This window comes from Mandrillus leucophaeus, unplaced genomic scaffold (assembly GCF_000951045.1).
Source record: "Mandrillus leucophaeus isolate KB7577 unplaced genomic scaffold, Mleu.le_1.0 Scaffold1599, whole genome shotgun sequence".
In the NCBI taxonomy this organism is placed as follows: domain Eukaryota; kingdom Metazoa; phylum Chordata; class Mammalia; order Primates; family Cercopithecidae; genus Mandrillus; species Mandrillus leucophaeus.
Window position 1 is genome coordinate 104,773 of NW_012101586.1, and position 22,607 is coordinate 127,379.

The window sequence follows — 22,607 nt, forward strand, 5'->3', positions numbered from 1 at the left end:
GGGTGGCCCCTGACTCCAGTAAGATCTACCAGGATCCTTATCAGAATATCTCACTTACAGAAGGCAGTGAGTGACCTGACAACACAGAGGGACTCTGCAGAGTCAGCTGGATTGGGCACTCTGGGAGAGGCACGGGCCCCTGTGCTAGACAGAGCCTGGCTCCTCATGTAGCTTCCTGAGCACGTGGACTTGGATCTCTCAGTACCACTTTACAAGCCTATTACTTGTTCCGAAGGTAATCAGTGTGATTCATTAAGTTCTCAACTGTGATAGCTAGGAGTCAAATGAAAAAAAAAAAGTGATATTTTTATTGCTAAGGTGATGACAAAGAAACAAGAAAATAACATGAAAGAAAAGGACCAAAACACTAGACTGAAGGATTTGGATAAGAGGTTTAGACTTTCAGTAGTGAAGCACCTGGGCCATCTCTGTTCAGAAGGATAATTAGGAAAGGGAAATGTGCAGTAGAGGCAAAATCTTGGTTATTAGAAAAAAAAAAAAATCTAACAGGAAACAAGGAGTCTTCTTCCTAAACACCAGTAGGTGGAGGGGAAGTGTCAATGAAAATAAATAATGATGAAAAAAATATAAAAAATTTTTGATTTTTATTGCATGTACAGCACACTGTACTGGGAACATTGAAACTAACAGCAGCGGAGCCAAGGTCACTTGATCTCAAATTTTTCTCAAATCTGACCCCTTCCCCTACTTTCACCCCCACTGCTTCACCCCCATGCATCCTCCATCATCTTCCACCTGGACCTCCATCATCATCTCTCAAAAGATTATTCAGCTTCTCTTCTGTCTCCTGTTCCTTGATAAATCTTCTGCAGTCTTCGGTTCCTAAGGCTGTGGCCAAAGGTCTGAGTTCTAAATCTTTTCTTCCCACACCCACAGTCTTTCCATGACTCACTCTGACCTCCTCTATGTTTGGAATTCAGACCCACTCTCCAGCCACCCTACCCAGAATCCAGCACTAACTGCCTAAAGTTTTATTTGTAAACGCTCCAAATGTAACCTCTGACAGGGAGCTGGTGAAATCGCTTCTTTGCAGCAAAAATGGAAAAGAAGGAGGGGAAACCTGCAAACATCATTTTGTTGTTGAGGAGATGCACACAACCCCTCAATTTTTTGCCATCTCCAGTTTTTTTTTTTTTAATCTGTTTCTTAACCACAGTTCTGTTGTTTATGATCTAGTGTGAGTGGTAAAGTGAAACAGAAAGTAAGGAAACTGGGAAAATGCCGATTTCTCAATAATTCCAAGTATTATCACCAAGTATTAACTTGTGTAAAATAAACCCCAAACTGGTCGCTTTCCACATGGATTCCACTTGTGTTGTCCCTAAACTGCATCTGTGTTCTGGCTGTTATGCTGACTGAATGTAATTGGCAAATGTGGGCAAGACAGGCAGGGTGGTGATGAGCCTGAAAACGTAAAAAGCTTTGACCATGTGGGACTGAGGTGCTGCTGAGACGCTCATGGGCCAGAGTCCTCAGCAGCAAACCCTGCCCCTGACTTCTCCAACAGTCTCCTCTTCTGCAGACTCAGAGACCCTGCTGAGCTGCTCCCCAGACAAGTGAGCAGCTGGGACACCCCAGCAGGGAGGTTTCTGTATTGGTCTGTAGCACTGTGGGAGGAAACGCTATAGCTTGCACGCAGTAATAAACCCCAACATCCTCAGCCTCCACCTTGCTGATTTTCAGTGTGAAATCAGTGCCTGATCCACTGCCACTGAACCTGTCTGGGACTCCAGAGGCTCTGTTGGAACCCCCATAAAACAGGAGCTGCGGAGACTGGCCTGGCTTCTGCAGGTACCAGTGCAAATAGGTGTTTCCATTACTATGCAGGAGGCTCTGACTAGACCTGCAGGAGATGGAGGCTGGCTCTCCAGGGGTGACGGGCAGGGAGAGTGGAGTCTGGGTCATCACAATATCCCCACTGGATCCTGAAATTATGAGAGAGAAGTGCAAGGTTATGTGAAAGCATAATATGAAACTTTTGAGATTTGACTTATGACATTGATTTATAGCTAATCTTTTAGTTTTACAAACTTGTATTCATATCCTAAAAACAAACTTTTTAAATGACCCCTTTATTAAATAGGCACAAGAGCTCTTTCATTTCTCAAGATATTATTCAGAGCACTGATTTTAGGAGGTTTCTATTGTCAGGGCAAAATATAAATTCCTCTCCCTGGATCATAGGCCACATTCCTTTAACACATGGTTAGAATAAACATGGGAATCAGTGGGGCCACCAGAGCTCACCCTCCCACCCCCTTCTCCTCCCTCATCTCCTTCCGTCCTTACCAGGGACCCAGAGCATCAGCAGCCCCAGGAGCTGAGCAGGGAGCCTCATTGTGAGAAGGTGAACTGAGGAGTCCTGATCAGGGAAGGTTAGAGCTGAGCTTTTATCTCAGACTCACAAGGGAAGGTCCTCCCTAGAAGACAATATGCAAATGCCCTGGTGGGTGCAGTGGTGTGAAAAGAGCCACTGGGTCGGGGTGAAGGAGGGTAGATATGTCTTGTCTGTGAGCAATGTGATAGAAAGTGTCCCTTGGTGGGAAACTAAGAAAATCTAATTCATCAGTAGAGTAGGAAGAAGGACCTGAATTTGAAAGTTTCAATTCTGGGCAAGTAACATTTTATAGGATGTCAGGGCTTCCAAATTCTTCCCAACTCTGAGTGTGAACCCGTGCCTCCCCCGGACCTGTATGTGGCACAGCCACAGCTATGAGACCACTGTTCAAAAGGAGATTCTCTATGTAGGAAAAGCAAGAACTGGATCCACAGTTTTAAGTCTCAGGGTTGGCAGTACTATGGATGACATTTTCCTAGGTTTTTATTGAAAGATGATCACAGCTCAGGGATATGAATCTACCACACAGCGGATCGTTACAATAGGAAAACAACCTGAGTATTCCTCATTTGTCAGTGATGTGCTTAATATTGAATTTAGCAGCTCCTATACAATGGTGAATGCATCAAATCATGTCACAAGGACTGTCACTGTCCTGAAAAAAACAAAAATCCTGGGAGCGATTAAAAGAGTAGTTTCTAGTGCTATGTAATCTTCAGTGATTTAATACAATGTCTGATTTACTTGGTAAGGAACACACACCCAGAAAAACCAAACAGAGCTCTAGGTATTATTATTCCACACAAAGCCTATCCGATTATCTTCTGGGAAATGCACTGGCATAAGATGTTTTAACATAGTTGGTGAAAAAAAAATTGAGTAAAAATGATATTGAGCTTAAAATGTTGAACTTCATGGCAGTAACCTAAATTGAGAATATCAAATTGTAATGTGAAAGTAGGATCAGAATAAATGTATCATTTTTCACTATTTAAATTTTTATTTATTCTTTTCTTCGATTACTTTTTGTAAATCTTATATATTTGAGTGGTTTTTTTTTTTGGGAGGGGGGATCGATTTTGCTCTGTTACTCAGGCTGGAGTGTAGTGGTGCAATCTCCACTCACAGCAACCCCGCCTCCCGGGCTCCCGGGTTCAAGCAGTTCTCATGCCTTTGGAGTATGGAACTACAGGCACTCTCCACCATGCCCAACTAATTTTTGTAGTATTAGTAGAGAAGAGGTTTCCACATGTTGGCCAGGCTGGTCTCGAACTCCTGGCCTCAAACGATCCACCTGCCTTGGCCTCCCAAAGTTCTGGGATTACAGGAGTGAGCCACTGTGCCTGGCATTGACTTCTTCTTCCTTGTGATGCTGATCAGATCAAATATGGTTCTTAGCCCTGAAAATGTCAAACTCCTAATTCATTATAATAGTTAAAAGGGTTAGAAACATCAGATACTGAAAAGAAAAATAAAAGTAAACACACAAAAGAAACACACAATCTAAAAGAGAACATTAAGGTACATCTTATCAGTGGTATAAATGGATTAGTCTGAAAAGGTGTTAAATGAATAATCAGTTCCACCTACTATCCAATATAGAAACTTGCACTGTGGGAAAATGAATTACAGTAATAAATCTATCAGGCTTGCTTTTACTATGAGCCAATTCTTCAAATCTTAGTTTTACAAAGTATTCTTTAGGGTGCTGAATTTCAGAGAGTACTGTGGCTTCCTTTGAAAATTAATGACAAAGCTTTAAAAAGGTTACCATTGGGATTGGTTGTTTTATCTCATAATCTCTTGTCATTACATATTTGAAAATGTAAAAGCTTGTAAAAAAAATTTTTCAGTAATAAAAAGGTTCTGAAGTAACCCTATACTAAAGACCTTGAAATTGCCCTATACTGTTAAACTTAAAGAATAATATTCTTCATTCTAAACAGGAATCTCTCTCCTGAATGTTAGTAGAATATGCAGAGGCTTCACAACAGCAGACAAAGCTAGTCGCTCCACGGGGGACACAGATAAAAAGGTAGATGAACAGCCTCCATTTGATCCAGGTGTGGAGCGGGCCTCTGTATTTCTCTCATCTGGACCATGATCACTTGAATGAGGAAGGACTCATACAAGTGGAGTTTACTGCATGTCACTTGCCAGATGCTGTTAGTTTGGAGTCCATAAAATTGAAGACAAGTGTATTATTTGTATGACTTGGGAAGTCAGTCTCAGAAGTGGAACTGAGTCCATTACGCCGGAGTCAGTGTTTGTCGGGTGGACAGTGTGGATCTGTTCACAGAGAGTTTGAGAAATTGGGGTTCTGATAAAAGAGAAAGCGATGTCCGTAGGGTGGCAGTAGCACACATGACTGTTCGGTGAAACTTTGAGAGATTTGCCCAAAGGAGTCCCTCACAGCAGGAGACTGTCTAGAATCAAAGATGTTGGGGTTGCTTCTCAGAAAAGGTGGAGACCAAGGGAACTCCTAAGGTGAAGGAACATTGGAGAAAGGGCTTCTGTGTCTAGGGGTAGCCAGAGAACAGCTTAATCTAGGTCTGAGATATCCAGAGGGCAGGGGTGGTTTGCAATTTTCATAACCTGGGGCTTATCTTACCTACTGCTAACAGATGGGGGTGGGGTTTTCTGTGATATGAAAAGCAAGCATTCTCTGAACGGCTAAAAATCTTCTTTGGGGCTGGGCACAGTGACTCATGCCTGTAATCCCAGCACTTTGGGGAGCATGGCGGACAGATCACGAAGTCGAGAGATCGAGATCATCCTGGCTAACATGGTGAAACCCTGTTACCAAAAATACAAAAAATTAGCCAGGCCTTGGGGGGCTGGTGCCCATGGCCGTGCTCCACTGCAGCCTCTCCCACTCCAAACCCTCTGTGCTCTATGCAGGACTGAAGTTCTCTCTCTGCCCAGTCTACAGGCAGTTCTACCTGCCAACTCAAGTGTCTGCGGGGGTCATAGGTTTTTCCAGAGCTAGGATTATGGAGTTCTATGGCAAGTGTGGGATGCTCCATGCCTGTTTTACTTACCCCTTCCCTAGGGGCCACTAAGGGTCAGGAGGAGTCCTGGTATTCAGAAACCCCGCACAGGGTTCCCATCTTCCTCCCCTTCCAGGCCAGGATGTATCCTCCCTGTTTCCACTTTAAAAGTCTTCTTTCAAAGATCTGTCTGGAGTGCGCTGGTCCACTTGATGGTCTGGTTTCTCTCAGTGGGAGCAGCTCTTCCTGGCTACTTCTAGTCACCCATCATCAAAAACAGTCATCTTTTTCTTTTTTAATGTAATTTTTAGTAGCTTCTCTACTGTAGATCATTCCAGATACTCCTGAAAGTAACGAGTGTCCACGCTTGAAAGGCTTTTCCGTAATTGAATAAGACGACAGGCCTGAGATCCTACAACTCACATCAGGAAAATATAACAGCAACCTAATTACTGGCATATTGTATTCATTCTGCATTTCTCTTGTAGTAAATGAAGTAAACTTTCTGTTCTCCATCTTCCAGTTTATGCTTTTATATTTTCAGAGTTCACTTTTTTAATTACAAGAACTTCATTTTCACTGAACAAATGGTAATTGAATCAAATTTAAGATGTTGGCATGAGGATTTTATATATGCAATGGATCTACAAAGTCTATGAATAGTCAATCAAACATATTTACTGACTATTCTTAGCCATACTCCCCTGAGGGCAGCTTGCGTAGAATGCGTTCTCGAACATGTTAATGAAAAGGGCAGTTTAGTTAAGTGATAAAGGAGATAGTATGTTCGGAAAGTGAGAAAGTAATACTTTTTCCATATTACCAAGTATTAACTTGAATAACTCAACTTCGAACTGTTTATTTCCAACATGTATCCTACTTGAGTTGGCACTAATTTGCTTCCATTGTCTGGTTGTTCTGCCGAATAAATGTACTTGACACATGTGGGCAAGACAGGGAGGGTGAGGATGAGCTTTCATTCACTCTCCCTTCATCAGAACTGTTTGCTTCTAGGACACTTGAAACATCTGAATAGTTCTACTGTTGATGCCATCCCCAGGCTGTAACAGCTGATTGAGCGCTGCCATGTGACACTGAGGCGCAGCTGAGGCTCTCATGGGCCAGAGTCCTCAGCAGCAAGCTCTGCCCTGAGTTCTCCAACAGCCTCCTCTCTGCAGACTCAGAGACCCTGCTGAGCTGCTCCCCAGACAAGCAGCACATGTGGGCAGCTGGGCCATGCAAACAGGGAGGTTTCTGTTAAGGGCTGTATCAACGTGGGAGGATTTTGTAAAGCTTGCATGCAGTAATAAACCCCAACATCCTCAGCCTCCACCCGGCTGATTTTCAGTGTGAAATCTGTGCCTGATCCACTGCCACTGAACCTGTCTGGCACCCCGGAGAACCGGTTGGAAACTCTATAAATTAGGAGCCGTGGAGGCTGCCCTGGCTTCTGCAGGTACCAATACAAATAGGTTCTTCCATCACTATGCAGGAGGCTCTGACTAGACCTGCAGGAGATGGAGGCCGGCTCTCCAGGGGTGACGGGCAGGGAGAATGGAGTCTGGGTCATCACAATATCCCCACTGGATCCTAAAACAATGAGAAAGAAGTACAAGATAAGCTACAAATATTATGAGCAACTTTCATGAATTCTGTTATGATATTAATTTATGATTAATCTTTTTTCAAATTTTATTCATATCATAAATAATAGACTTTCTAAAATATATGAAAATAAGCACAAGGAACTTTTATATTTTCTAAGATCTTAAAGCACTGGTCATTGCTCTTTTGAGATGGTTTCTAATTATTCATAGGAAAAATTATAAATTCCCTTCCCTGAAAATTAGAACATACTCCTTAACATACGGTTTGAATAAACCTGAGAGACTGAGGAGCCTCCAAGAGCACACCCTCTCACCCCATTCTCCTCCCTTCTCTCCTTCTGTCCTTACCAGGTACCCAGAGCATTAACAGCCCCAAGAACTGAGCAGGGAACCTCATCTTGAGAAGGTGAACTGGGCAGTTCTGATCTGTAGCTGCGAAGTTAGAGCTGAGCTCTTATCTGACTGCAAGGGAAGGTTCTCCCCAGGAAACAACATGCAAATGCCCTGGTGGGTATAGTGAGGAGGAAAGAGCCAGTGGTTGGGGCAGGTCTTTCTTGTGAGCAATGTGACATAAAATGTGCCTTGGAGAAAAACAAATAGAGCTAAAAATCCATTTTGCTTATAGTCGTGGAAAGAAGATCTAACTGTGAAATTTGGATCATGAACAAAGACACATAGGTGTGCCACTCTGAGAGAGCACCAAGATCATGACAAAGTAAAAATGTGTGTTTAGGATGGATCTCTGGGAGGTGAATGCCATCCTGCTTGGCTGTCGCCCAGCTCATGTAGAGAAGGAAAGAGCTTGCTTTCTCACAAGCACTGCAGGGCAGTGTGCTTGCAGATAAAAAGGAAGACTTCCGTCAGCTCAAGAGTTATCTGGAATCTGCTGTTACCAGGATAACTGTTAAAAACGTTAAATGCAAATGTTAGAATCTGCCTTCCCCTGGTATCTGGTGATTTATCTGCATAAGAGTGCTCTCTTGAAGGCCTTTACCTAGAGGATGATATGTGTCTCTTGCATTTAGAAAGCACATAATGCAACTTAAGTAAGAGGAAAGAATTCTATGCCTCAGGCAGTGAATAAAAAATTGATGGTGACCAATTATAGCAATCTGGTATATGTCTCATCATAATTATCTCACATATGTGAGATTAACCAGAGGGATTTATTAAGAGAAGAATTTCCTAGGATAATGATACAGAACAAACAAGAAACAACTTTGCATTACGTTTTTTTGTGTGCTGTTCAGGGAAACTCGTCCCACACAGTCTCCTTGGTCATGAGGAATCGGCTCCTGTCAGGACTTCCAGGTTCTTGTCAACTCTGGGTGAATCCTGAGTCTCCACCAGCCTGGATGTGGTGCAGCTGTAACCCTGAACCCGCAGTTCAAATGGAGATACTCTGTGTAAGAAGAACAAGAACTGGATCCACAGTTTTATGTCTTAGCATAAAATTTACCTATAACTGCCATTTTCCTGGGCTTCCATGTGAAAATGGTCACAACTCAGTAATGCCAGTCTACCACACGGCTGATCATTAGATAGGGAAACAACTGAACTCTTTTTCGTTTTTCAGAGATGTGCCTAACATTTTGTTGAACTGCTCCTGAAAAGTGGTACCTACATCAAATCCCTTCACAAGGATAGACATAGCTCAGAAAAAAAGTGTGGGCAGGTAAACAATTAAAAAATTGCTTTGTATTACTATGTAGTCTTTGGTAATTTAACACAAAGTCATGTTGCCAAGAAACACGAACAAACAAATGCCTTTCTAGGTAAGATTTCAAAGGAAATCTTGGTCAGAATATCTTCTGAGAAATGTTCCAAATAATATTTATGTACAGGGTTGAAAAAGATAATTGAGTAAAGATAGTATTGACGTTTACTTGGTGAACTCCATGATAATAATCTGGGTCAATGATATCAAACTGTAGCTAAGAGGCAGAATTAGAATAAATGTCTCACATGGAACTATTTAATTTTTTAATCCTTTTTTCACATTTTATAAATTTGTGTATTTCACTTTTCTTATTTTCATGTTTACCAATTCTAATCAGGTTCCTGGTTTTACAAATATCAGACTCCTAATTAATCACAACAATAAAAAGAGTCAGAAGTAGCAGAAATGGAAAGGAAAAAACGTACAAAATATAACGACCCTAATACCATAGCCATCTTATTGCTAGTTTTGAAGGATTACTCCAAAAAGGTGTTCAATGAAGAATTAGTTCTATTTATTATTTAATATAAACATTTAATTTATGGGAAAATGAATACCAATAAAAATGTGTCATATTTTGTTTTACACAAACTTGGTTCATTAAAATGCTATTTTTATAAAGCATTCCTTAAGAATCTTGAATTTAAGACAGTATTGCAATTTTCAATGAAAATGATATATCACTAGAAAGTCTATCACTGTGATTCGTTATTTTTTTCACACAATCTATTGCCTTACGTATCTGTAAAATGTAAAATGTTGTAAACATTCTTTTTTAGTATAAAGAGGCTCTTAAATTACCCTATATTACTTGAACAATAATATTCCTAATTCAGAACAGAAATTTCTCTCTCTGTATGTTAACATGTTATCCCAAGGCTTATTCGATAAGAGAGTAAGCTGGTTGTTCCACAGTGGACACAGATTAGAAGGTGTAAGAACAGCCTCCATTCGGATCTAGCAGGAGAGCAGGCCTCTGTCTCTGATCTGGAGCATGGTCACCTGAATGAGGGGCAGCTGATATGGGTGGGGCTTATTGTAGTTGCATCTCATTTGCCTGATGCCATTATTTAGGGGTCCATAAAATTGGAATCAAGAGTATTATTTTTTAGACTTGGCAAGACAGTGTTGGAAGTAGAATTATTGGGTCCATTATGCTGGAGTCAGTGTTTGTAGGGTGGAAAGTGTCTTCCTGTTTGAGTGGGGTTTGGCTAGTTTGGGTTCTGGTCAAGAAAAAGAAGAAGTCCACAGGGGGGCAGTAGCACAGATGACTTTTATTAGGTGAAGCTCTGATGGGTTTACAGGGAAAAGTCCCTCATGGCAGGAGTCTGGCCAGGCTAAAGTGCCAGGGCTGCTTCTCAGAAGGTGGAGATGGGGATTTACTGGAGAAGGGGCTTTTGTGTCTAGGGGATGTCACACAGCTGCACAGTGAGGAGTCTCTGGGTTAGAGAGCTCCCAGGGCAGAAGTGGATGGGGGTTTTCACAACCGGGGAGTATCAATTACTTTCATATGTATATGAGGTTTTCCGAATGGCTAAGAAGCTAATTGTTTGGGCTGTTTTTGAAATGACTGGATTGTACAATTTGAATTTGGCACAGGCCACAGAGAAATAGGCCTGCAGTTTAAAAATAAACAGCATGAGGGCAAGGGCACACAGACCATGTTTGGCTCATTTATACATCACTGAGAATTTGTATCAATACACCAAAAAGAAAAAGGAAAATACATTTTAAATTTTAATTTAGGTAAGATAGCTTACCTGCGGAAAAAATGAGAACATAATTTGAGAATTCTCACATTCATAGCTTCTTATTTCATATTAGTTTCAAGAACCAATAAAATATTCATGTGAATTTTTAACAAAGAAATTTAAGACACTCAAGAAAAATCAGAGATCAAAGTAAACCACTTAAACTGATTTCTAAAATCAACTGAAATTCTTGTTTAACCTCTTTCTTTCATCTCCTGTTAAAAAATCAAGAGTTCGGAACAGGAAAGAAACACTAGCTGAATTAATAATTTAGTGCCATTCCATGTCTTAATGATAATACAACAATAATGTAGTATCTGCATCAACAACTGGAAATGCTGATTCTCTGCCTTGTAGAAGCAGAGGAGCTCACATCACGGTGGTGAACTTTATTATTATTTGGTCATACTTGGGCAGGAACTAAGAATCACTGAAGTGTAAATGCTCTATGAGGAGCCAATTGCCCTTACGCTGGAAAACTTCTAGATAATAACTCTTCTAAAATATCTACTAGAAAAAAAAAAAAAAAGAAGAAGGATCAGTAATAAAAAGAAATAAATTCTGACTTCCCAGGAGCCGTCAGGAATAAAATTATCATGTTTAACAAAGGACTAGAGGCATAATCTCTTGCTCAACACTGATTTAGCCGGATCTCACTCATATTTAATAGTCTTACCCTAGTAAATTAGAAACATCCTCCCCTAGAAAATGGTTTCTTTGGTATTCTGGAATCTTAGCAGCCCTAGGTGAAAATTAAAACTGAAAATAAGAGGGTATACAAATCTGTTACCGAAGGAAAACTGTTTTTGCAACAATTATTCATATAAGGCAAAATAAAAGGAATAAACCTTTCGATTTTATGGAAGATTAAAGCAAATACTTACGAGTCAATAATAATCCTAAGTAAGCCATAAAGCAAGAGCAATATCTTTTGTCTCTGGCTTGTGATGGTATTAAATTTCAAAATAATGATTTTGTTTTGGGTTAAAACTTACTTCATAGGTTTTCTCAGAGTAGGTCATCTTACTCAGAAATTGTAGAGGAAAACGAAAATAAAGAGAAACCTGTTATGAAATTTACTCCAGGTTAACATTTGCAGAGAGACTCAGAGAAGGATACCATTTAAATGACCATATTAATGGCATTAAAATATTTAATTTGCTAGGCAAATCTAAAATCAACCTTTTCTCTAGAATTTGAAAAAGACAGTCACATCTTCAGAGAATTTGACTTGAGTGCTCTTGTGAGTGGCTGACAGAAAGACTAGATGAAAGTTGGTGCAACAGAATCAAGGACATCACAATGTTAAATTTTAGACCCTCCTCATGAGAGAGCAAGTCCAGATAGTGCACCATGACCAGGTAAATGATCAGAAAATGACTTGGGAACTCTTTGTGGCTGCCTAGGCATATCGTGGCTGTGGTTGGAAGGCTGATTTCCCCTGGCTGGCATTGCCCTGCACCTTGAATATGGGCATTCGTCTCTACAACTGCCATCAAATGCCACTAAATGGTGTTCCCATTAATAAGGTCATTGTAATGCGTGTAACATAAAGACGGAGCGCACCAGAGTTCAGGATTATGGGAGTATTTATTTTATTCCAGTGTTTTTAATGTGTGTTTTTGTCTTTCAAACAAGGAACTCACAAATAGGATTTTTTTGGTTTCTGGAGGCTACATATTCTACCCCTTGAAATACAGGTTGGGCCTACAAGGTGACATGGAATTCTGCCAGTCATGAGTGGGACTCAGGGTAGAAAAGGGCTCTGCAGCAGGTCCAGGTTGAATTGCAAACAGCTCAGCCCCTTGGGCCAGTGCAGACACAGAATAAGGCCATTGTAATGCATGTAACATAAAGACAGAGCGAATCAGAGTTCAGAAGTACAGGAATATTTATTTTACTCCAGTGTTTGTAACGTGTTTCCTTGTCTTTCAAACAAGGAAGCCACAAATAGGACTTTTTTGGTTTCTGGAGGCTACATATTCTACCTCATGGAATACAGCTTTGGCTACTAGTTGACATGAAATTCTGCAGTAGTGAGTGGGACCAAGGGTAGAAAAGGGGTCTGCAGCAGGTGTGGGTGGAAGTGCAAACAGTCCAGCCCCATCGGCCAGTGCGGATACAGATGACTTGAACAACGCTATCAACCATCTGGACAAGACTGATATTAGAGAACACGTCACCAACTACAGCCGATTCCATGATCTTTCAAAACATTGGCTAACGATGCATATATTTTGGACCACGAGATATTTCAATGAAATCAAGTAGATTGAATGATAAAAAATAAATTATATATAACTGAGGGGATTGTGTAAGAAATCAGAAAGAGAAAGTTATCAGAAGGGGGTTGGTGGGAGGAGGAGGGATGAAAAATTACCTATTGGGCACAAGGTACACTATTCGGGTGATGAGTGACTAAAGCTCAGAGTTCACTGCTACACAATTCATCACTGTAAGCAAAAACCACTTGTATCCATAAGGCCACTGAAATTCTAATTTAATTTTTTAAAAATTTGCCAAAAGAATCTAAATACTTGGAAAATAAGTAAAGTACCACTAAATGTAGTTTGGGGCAAAGAAGCAACAAAAATGGAAATTACAAAGTACTTTGATCAGAAAATAAACATCGCATATCCAAATTTATGAGATGCAAAAATATGCAGTTAATTTATAGTAATATGAATGCATTTTAGCAAAGAAGTTTTCACATCAATCACTGGAAATGTAATCCTGACAAACTAGGAAACAAAGAACAAAGATTACTCCAAAGAACGGTCTTTTATTCTTAGAAATGTGAGGATGTGACAAGCACACACCTAGTATTCCACCAATAGAGTCATATCAGTCTCCAAATGTAAACACCATGAGCAGCTGCACAAGAAGAAAGTCTTAGAGTGGATGGGCAGAGTGAGTAACTGCTCAGAGAGAATGAGGAGTCAAAGAATGTCAAAACAGGATTCCTATGTGATATTATTATAAGTTACACAAGCATGAGACTATCCTGAGCCCTGACTTACTCATAAGTCAAACATCATGGAGTGCGGGCCACCGTCCATCCTCCTGATAGTTGGTGAGAGTGGGTTCACTTGGGAAAGCATGGGAAAGTGCCGTGAAGGTCATCAGTGGCCGCAGGTGAGGACAGGACACACTAGAGTCCCCTACAGTGACATGACTGAGTATCTCTACAGCCATGAGAACAGCAGGGAACTTTAGGGGCTGCTCCAGGCATGATGTGGCAGACCTGGAGACTCAGTGGGGCTTCAGCACCCTATGTGTGGAGGCAGGAGGAGGCTTTGGAACGTGTCCTGGAGGACCCTGGCCGTGTTCACGTAGAAGTGGAGCCTGTGCCTGTGCCTAAGGCCTCATGGCCTCTTCCTTCCTCAAAGGCTTTCCAGTCATCTTCCTGAGCCCACCTGACTCCAACTGCTGGAGACACATCCCCTGGCACCACAGCTGCTCCTGCCACAATGAGAGGCTGAACTTCCATTGAGGTTTGTGTTAAAGGCCATCACACTGTGCAGGGACCTGGTGAGTGTCCTGCTCACGGGAGGCTGTGCAGCATCTCCAGTCTCCAAAGTGGTGTTTGTGCTGGTGAAATCCCTAGAATTTTGGCTAGATGTGTTTTCTCACTTGTGAATACCTTCTGTAGACCTGTCATTCTGTGCTTTACAAACTGTTTTCTGTAAACTGTCTGTTCTTTGTTTTTGGACTTTGGGGTTAAGAATGTAATTTTAATTATACTATCTTTAGTCTCCACACTGCTGATTGTGGAAGTGAAATCAACGTATTTCTGGTTCGATGCGTGTTCTCACACATGAATATGTGTAGAAAAGTCCTCTGAAGACTTGTCTGTCTTTGTTTGTGATAGATAATTTCCTATATACCATGCTTTCATTATTTATTTATTTTTGATATTTCTCCTGGGGAATACAGTTTTAACTTCATTTACCATGATGTGGATCATTCCAGAAGAGAATCATTTCTGAGGGGGTTGATTATTTTAACCAGAAAAAAAGTATTTTGTCCTATTCATACAAAAAATTCTATATGTTGATTATAACACCTCATGAAATGAAACTGATTTGCCCATGATTTGTTCATAAATATTTTTGAATAATTATTTTAAGTGACACCATGCAAAACATGCTTTTTCCATCCCATCACTGTTAGAATATTGGAGTCAGATTTATTTTCAGGTATTGACCCTATCATCTAAAAATTATACATATGATTATTTCAAAACCTTTTATTTTTTGTGATAATTTGGTACCCAAATTGTCATTTCTAAATGACTAGTAAGTTTCAAAGGGAATCTTCCTATTCTAGGGCAACAATGTAGGAGTTGAAAGGAATTGAAACCACTGCAAGAACCTGGTGATAAAACAATACAAAAGTTTATATTAATAACAGCAGAGAACAGGAGAAGAAATGAGAACTAAGTGACCTAAAATTCCAAACTGAAAAGCACCGCTTCTAGAGTTTAGCTGCCATTGGCCTGACTCTTTGTCCTCCTGACATATCTGCCAAGTTTGCATGTGGACACAAGATCTCTCCTGGCACAAGCAGAGGGACTCTCCTGGGAACAGAGAATCAGGTTGACCTTCAGGGGTTGTGCAGGGCAACCTCTATACATAGCATATGTCCTCTGTGGGGTGTAGGCTGAGGTCTGACTCAGGCGGGCTGGAGGAGATGGTCTAGAAGAACATAAAACTTCCACAGACTCAGCATGTTCTTCCAAATCCCCAAAGCTGAACAGAGCATACTGAATACATGTCTGAATTGTGAATATCGATCTCCATCCCTGCAGGTGTAGACCCTGCCTGGCCTTCTGCTCAGCATATCAGTGCTTGTGACATCTCCAGACCCAACCAGTGGTCTCTGCTAAACCTCCTCTAGGGGCAGAATGAGTTTCAGAAGCTCTGCTTGACTGTTGTGATTTGACTTAGGACTGAGTGACATGACCTCAGGTCTCCTTGCACAGGGTCTTCACTAAACCTTTGGTGATTACAGACCTAAAGCCCTACTCACGACATTACTTTCCTGTGAGACTCTCAGTGGCACAGGTTTCACCCAGGAAGCCACGCAGCAGTGCCTTCAACTCTGTGGTCCTTCACCGGTATCACATATGGCTCCTTTGTGGGTCCAAATTAACTGCCAAGCCCACCACCATCCACATCCCCACCCACCATAAGCCAAGGCAGTTTAACTGAACAATAGCTGACCTCTCCTGTATTCCCCTCATGCTCCCATTCCTGCAGTCTGCCCAATCTTGAATTCTGCACTATGGGGAATAAAAAGTTTATATCATCCTTTATTTTCCCAGTGATTCATGGAAAATACTACATCTTCAGTATACTACCTCTTTCAGGATTTGCTTTTAACTTTGAAAACCAACTTTTGGAATTTCAAGAACTAACTTTTTCCATCAGCGAGAGACAATTATAATAAAAAAATTTAGTATTAGCATCTTGCATCTGATATGAAATTACAAAATCTACTTGACATTCACAACCAAGGTAGTATTAATTGTCCTCAGCCAGCTCCCTGTGAGAGTAACTAGTGGAGAATACCGTCTCAACTGCCTTACGGAGTGAGCAATGAGTGTTAAATAGAAAAGCAAGGAAGCTGAAAAAGTAGGAAAGTACTTGGATTTGGATAAAACTGAACACAGATTTGCACCCATTGTATCTCACACCTTTAACAGGGGCCAAGGCATCTCAGCCTGGTGCAGTAGCAGAGGAAGTAGATTGAACCTCACCCAGTGAGGTCCAGAGGCTTATATATCCTTCATCAGCATCAGTGGGCTTCAGCCTGGGTTTCTGGGGAGTATTACTGATGCCCGACTAGGAGTGGTCAAATCACTGTGGCAGAGCCCCTGCACACACCCTCCTGTTGCCTATTCAGGGACCTGAATTTTGAGAAACTTATTCATTTAGAGGGAAAAAGGGAAACTTCCTATTTGCCCTCTAAAGGTTTGCAGAAAATGAATGGACAAAACACAAATTAATAGAAGAAAGAGGCAAAAAAAAATTGTGCAAAATGCAGGGGAAAAATCACAGGGTCTCACTCAGTTACCCAGCATGAAGTGCAGTACTATAATCACGGCTCATGGCAACCTTGAATTCTCCAGTGCAAGTGATTCTCCCACCTCAGCCTACGGAGTAGCTGGGATCACTTGGACGTGCCACCATGCCCACATACATGGGTATTTGCTGGATAGGAGATGGAGACTCTCTGTCCTGGATGTGAGACAGGAGGCTGGCATCTGGCTAAGGATGATGTTCCCTCTTTGCTAAAGAGTAAGAGGAAAGTGTCAATGATAGTGCAAGGCAGGGACATGCCCTCACCCAGTGAGGTCCAGAGGCTTATATATCCTTCATAGGGGAGTGGGAAGAAGACAGTGTAAGAAACCCATGGGAAACAAATGAACTAAAATAAAAGAAATAGGTCATCAAAAGTGTAGATGTATTAGTCAGGGTTCTCTAGAGCGACAGAAATAAAGAAATATATATATATATACACACACACACATATGTATACATGTATGTGTGTATATATATATGACGGGGAGTGTGATGATTAATACTGAGTGTCAACTTGACAGGATTGAGGGATACAGAGTATTGATCCTGGGTGTGCCTGTGAGGGTGTTACCCAAAGAGATTAACATTTGAATCAGTGGACTGGGGAAGGCAGGTCCACCCTTAATCTGGTGGGCACAATTTAATCAGCTGCCAGCAAATGTAAAGCAGGCAGAAAAATGTGAAAAGGAGAGACTGGCCTAGCCTCCCAGCCTACGTATTTCTCCCATGCTGGATGCTTCCTGCCCTCGAATGTCAGACTCCAAGTTCTTCAGTTTGGAACTCAGACTGGCTCTCTGTTCTCATCAGTTTGCAGACAGCTCATTGTGGAACTTATGATCCTGTAAGTTAATACTTAATAAACTCCTATATACATATACATATATACACACACACACACACACACACGTAGGAGTGTGTGCGTGTGTGTGTATGTATATGTATGTGTGCATATATATACACACACACACATATATATACACACGCACATATATATATATCCTGTTAGTTCTGTCCCTCTATGTGTCACTTGCTAATACAGGAAGTTTATTAAGTAGTAACTCAAACAATCAAAAGGTCTCACAATAGGCCGTCTGCCGGCTGAGGAGCAAGAAGAGCCAGCCAGAGTTCCAAAACTGAAGAACTAGGAGTCCATGTTCGAGAGCAGGAAGCATCCAGCACAGGAGAAAGATGTAGGCTGGGAGGGTAGGCCCGTCTCTTGTCACATTTTTCTGCCTGCTTATAGTCCAGCTGTGTTGGCAGGTGATTGGATTGTGCCCACACAGATTAATGGTGGGTTGCCTTTCCCAGCCCACTGACTCAAATGATAATCATTTTTGGCAACACCCTCACAGACAAACCCAGGATCAACACTTTACATCCATCAATCCAATCAAGTTAACACTCAGTATTAACCTTCACAAGCACACCCCTTGCCAACTTGAACACATACATATCTCCTGAGATAATACATAATCTTAAAATACAGATAGTAGTAAGGTCATAGTTACCCCTAACGTAATACAACTATCCACCATATGACTGTTTCCTTCAGACCAGCTGAACATAGTGTGGCCGTGGCACACAGACTGAGAAGTGCAATTCAAGCTAAACATCCCCTTAGGGGACCAATCAATAATGATCCCATAGGAATCATTGCGCTGCACCTCGGACTGTTCTGCGTTGCAATCTTCCCAAACAAGTACATTCATTTTTTTCTGACCAGGTCCAATCCTGTTTACAAATAGGTTTTTGGGGGCAGTATGCCTCAATTATAGGAGCAGATTTATTTTGGCAAACCCTGAGATCAGAAAGCATGTATAACTGTGTCATAGAGTGATTACATCCAGGCATTATCATCAGGCAAGATTGATATTGAGGGGGTAGGCAACTAGTGGCCTTCCCCAAACAGATAGGTGGATGTTCAAATCCTAAAGAAATATTCATAACAGTTCCATCCTCATGTGGGTGAGATGTGCCTCTATCATCTGTAGGATCACGCATCCAAGAGCTATCATTAGTGTATACGTCCATTGCATATGGGGTCCAGCCAAGTTACAGGCCGTAGAAGTGGTGGATAAGATAAATATGCCCAATAAGTGTAATTGTTCTCTGTGCCAGCCCTTACTGAAGGAATACTCATGGCAGTGCTGATAATCGCTACCATACCTATCATTAAATTACTCATTGTGACTGGTTGTTTCGCTTTCCTCAGGTTTTCCCCATCATCTGTGACAGTTTCTTGATCTGTCCCCAGGTAGGTGGCTGTGTTCAACCGGTGTTGCTCGTGACAGTTGGGGTCCTCCTTAGTGTCAGTCTTAACGTGACTGAAACTGGGGTGTCCTCAGGTTCCTCCCAGAATCTCTTCTTTGGCATCTGGCTCATGATTAGGTTTCAGGTGTCTTGATGGTATCCAAATCATATGCTGGTTTTGACCTGGAGAACCACAAGCATAATCTCTACCCCATGTTATTATTTTACTTATTTCCCAACTTTTTGTTATCAGATATCTCCTCCAAACCAGTTATTCTACTTCTGTCTTTGCAGCTGGTTTATGTAGATTCTGTTCAGCTGCTGATAGCATCTGGCCTTTAGGCAGGCTCAAAAAATTTAAAGTCAATAATGCTAGATTCAATTGCATATGTGGGGTCCCATAGTCCCTATTTCTCCCCTTTTGGTTTTGCAATGGCTGTTTCAGGGAGAGATTTATTCTTTCCACTATGCCTTGTCCTTGAGAATTATATGGGATACCAGTAATATGTTTAATATTCCATATAGAGAAAAAAGTAGCTAGAGCTTGGCTACTATAGCCTGGGGCATTATCTGTTTTAATAGAAGCTGGAATGCCCATCACCGCAAAACATTGCAAAAGGTGACATTTAACACAGGAAGGAGACCCTCCTGATTGGCATGTAGCCCAGACAAAGTGAGAAAAGGTGTCCACACATACATGTACATAAGCTAGTCTCCCAAATGAGGAAACATGTGTGAGTGAAATCCATTTGCCAAAGAGAATTAGGGTATTAGGAAGGGTATTGTCCTCCTCCTGAAGTGATTTTTTTCCCAAGCTCTAATGCACACTCCTCTAAGCTGCTCTATGGCATCATCCTGCATAACAACTTGTGCACCTAAACCAGTGCAGCTACTGATGCCCAACAGTTAATCTGCAGTTATATTAATTTGTAGTTGGACCCAGGCATTGTGAGTAGCCTGAATGGAAGCTTCATCTGCCCACCAAGTTTTAAATGGTAGGAACTGAGCAGGAGATAGACAAGCTCAGGTAACAGCATCCCAGTCAGGAGGAATCATCCAACTGAAGACAGCAACATTCTGTAACAGTCCCATTACAAAAGGAGAACCTGGTCCATATTGATTAACAGCTTGTTTAAATTCTTTGAGTGATTTAAAAGGAAAAGGCTCAAATGTAGCTATAATATTTCCCTGTTCATCTGGGAGTTGTATTCTAACAGGGAACTGTCAAACCTCTGTGTCACCTTCATGTCTAGCTTGCTGGATTCCTGCCTGAATAGAAATGAGAGCGATTGCTCAAGGCGCTGCTCAAACAGCCACTGGGGCAACTACTTTTGACTCAGTGTCCTCTGAAACAGAAGGATCTGGAGGGTCAGGCCAGTCTTTTTCTTCAAACTAAAGAGGGGGTACAGAAGGGGAGGGATAAACCTCTCCTTCATTTGCCGCTTTAGTTTTAGCTTGCAAACAAATCTGCTCTGTCACCTCTTCTGTTACTTCGTTATATTCTCCTTCTTCCTCATCATCAGTGTGAAAATGTTCCAAGGTGGAATGAACCAGAGCTGACACTTGACCCATTGTTACCCTGATGCTTCTGAGCTCCGCTTCTTACTCACCACAGGGATTGCTTAAGAGTAGTCGAGTGTCCTCCAGCATAGCTCCACATTCTCCAAACACCACTGTAGTGACACTTCAACCTGGTTTCGAACCTCACGTATGGGCACCATGTGCTGGGACCAGCTCGGTCGTGGAGGCTCTAACCCAGCAGCGCTAGAGGAATTAAAGACAAACACACAGAAATATAGAATGCAGAGTGGGAATCAAGGGGCTGGCAGCCTTTAGAGCTGAGAGCCAGGAACAGAGTTTTCCCACACATTTATTGACAGCAAGCCAATGATAAGTGTTGTTTCTATAGATATAGATTAGCTAAAGGCATTGCTTACAGGAAACAAAGGGATGGGCTTTTGCTAGTTATCTGCAGCAGGAACATGTCCTTAAACCACAGAGCACTCATGCTATTGTTTGTGGTTTAGGACTGCCTTAAGCAGTTTTCCACCCTTGGCGGGCCAGGTGTTCCTTGCCCTCATTCCGGTAAACCAACAACCTTCAGCGTGGGCATCATAGCCATCAAGAGCATGTCACAGTGCTGCAGATATTTTGTTTATGGCCAGTTTGGGGGCCTGTTTATGGCCAGATTTGGGGGCCTCTTTCCAACACCAGTCCAAACTCAGACTCCTGGGATGATGCAATTCTCCGGACTTAGCCTCTCAAAGTGCTGGGGATTACGGGCATGAGCTACCACACACAGCCTTATACTGTGTTTCATACATTGTCCTGATTTTTCTGTTTCATCTATGACTTAATGAGTTTTCTTGCTATGAACCTAGACTTGCTGGTAAGACTTGAAAGCACATTCAAGTATATTTTGGGACAAGCTGTGACTGGCAAAGTTTTGAGCCTTGTGGAAAGAGCAACCTTACTGACCTGTCAGCTGTCAATTCCCCATCACTACTATCACTTCTGGAAGCACATTTTCCAAAACCCCTTTTCTCTATATGGTTTCTTTAGAGTTGCTTAACCAGAGGCCCTCCCATGAGATTGGGAAGTCAGAGTGGTGGATTCATGTACACTGACACCTGAACTAAAACACGTGGAATTAGGTGTGGACTGGAGAATCACCTGGAGACGTGCTGCAGGCAGCTGAGAACATCAACACCCCGACCCTGGTCTTCCCAGACAGGTCTGAGGATCATGACATGGTACTCAGCACATACCACCAGGGGCAGGTGCACTCTGACTTCTGTAGGAGCACCTGAGAATCCCTTGTCTCTAGTGGCTACTTCATGAATAACATACCATACGCTTCGAAAAGACTGTGGTTTAGACTCTAATTTAATCTACTTGAAGAATTTATCCTTGAAATACCGAGAATAGCTTCTCTTTTGCTGTATGAATTCCAATTATCCCATAACACAGACTCCTAAGGTGGACTTACACCTCTTCCTTATTCATTCAGGACAGGCATTGTCCCGTCTTTTCTGCTGGGGATGAGGGAAAAATAGGCTTAAGTTTCAGAGGAGCCTCCCTGACCCCCTCTACAAAAGTCTTCCAATGACTTTCAAAACCTGATTGAATTTAACAAATGCTCTTAGCAGATAGAGGCACCAGGAGGACCATCTGGGGTGGCTCAGCCTCACACATCTGCTTCCTTGGGGGTTTATGTTATGACTTGTAACACTGTGGGAGGGGTACCATAACCATGCTGACAGTAATAAGTTGCAAAATCTTCAGGCTGCAGGCTGCTGATGGTGAGAGTGAAATCTGTCCCAGATCCACTGCCACTGAACCTTGATGGGACCCCACTTTGCAAAGTGGATGCAGCATAGATCAGGAGCTTAGGGACTTTCCCCGGTTTCTGCTGATACCAGGCTAAATTATTGCTAATGCCCTGACTCGCCTGGCAAGTGATGGTGACTCTGTCTCCTACAGATGCAGACAGGGAGGATGGAGACTGGGTCAGCTGGATGTCACATCTGGCACCTGAGGTTGGAAACATAAAAACAAATATTCTTAATATTAATCATGTTACCAGAGGACTTCCCTGAAGTTTCAGCCAGAACTGAGCACATTGACGGAGTAAATTCCTAGTGTTTTCCTTCCTTACCTGGGAGCCAGAGCAGCAGGAGCCCCAGGAGCTGAGTGGGGACCCTCATGTCCATGCTGTGTCCTGACTGGGACTGACTCCTGCACAGGGTGTGACCAGCCTATTAAAAAGTCTTCAGGGCAGGAGGCTGTGCTCTGGGAACATGCAAATCAGCAGGGGATGGGGCAGGCTGGGCACAGCTGCAAG

At 42.0% G+C, this 22,607-nt stretch overlaps 2 gene segments (V, D, J or C); both read right to left on the bottom strand.

The window, feature by feature from the left end:
* Positions 1–1,545: 1,545 nt before the first annotated feature.
* On the bottom strand, positions 1,546–2,384 carry LOC105536467. The segment is given in 2 exon segments: positions 1,546–1,946; positions 2,311–2,384. Coding segments are annotated over 2 exon segments (450 nt in total).
* Positions 2,385–6,529: 4,145 nt separating this feature from the next.
* On the bottom strand, positions 6,530–22,488 carry LOC105536468. The segment is given in 2 exon segments: positions 6,530–6,939; positions 22,422–22,488. Coding segments are annotated over 2 exon segments (465 nt in total).
* Between the last annotated feature and the right edge of the window lie 119 nt (positions 22,489–22,607).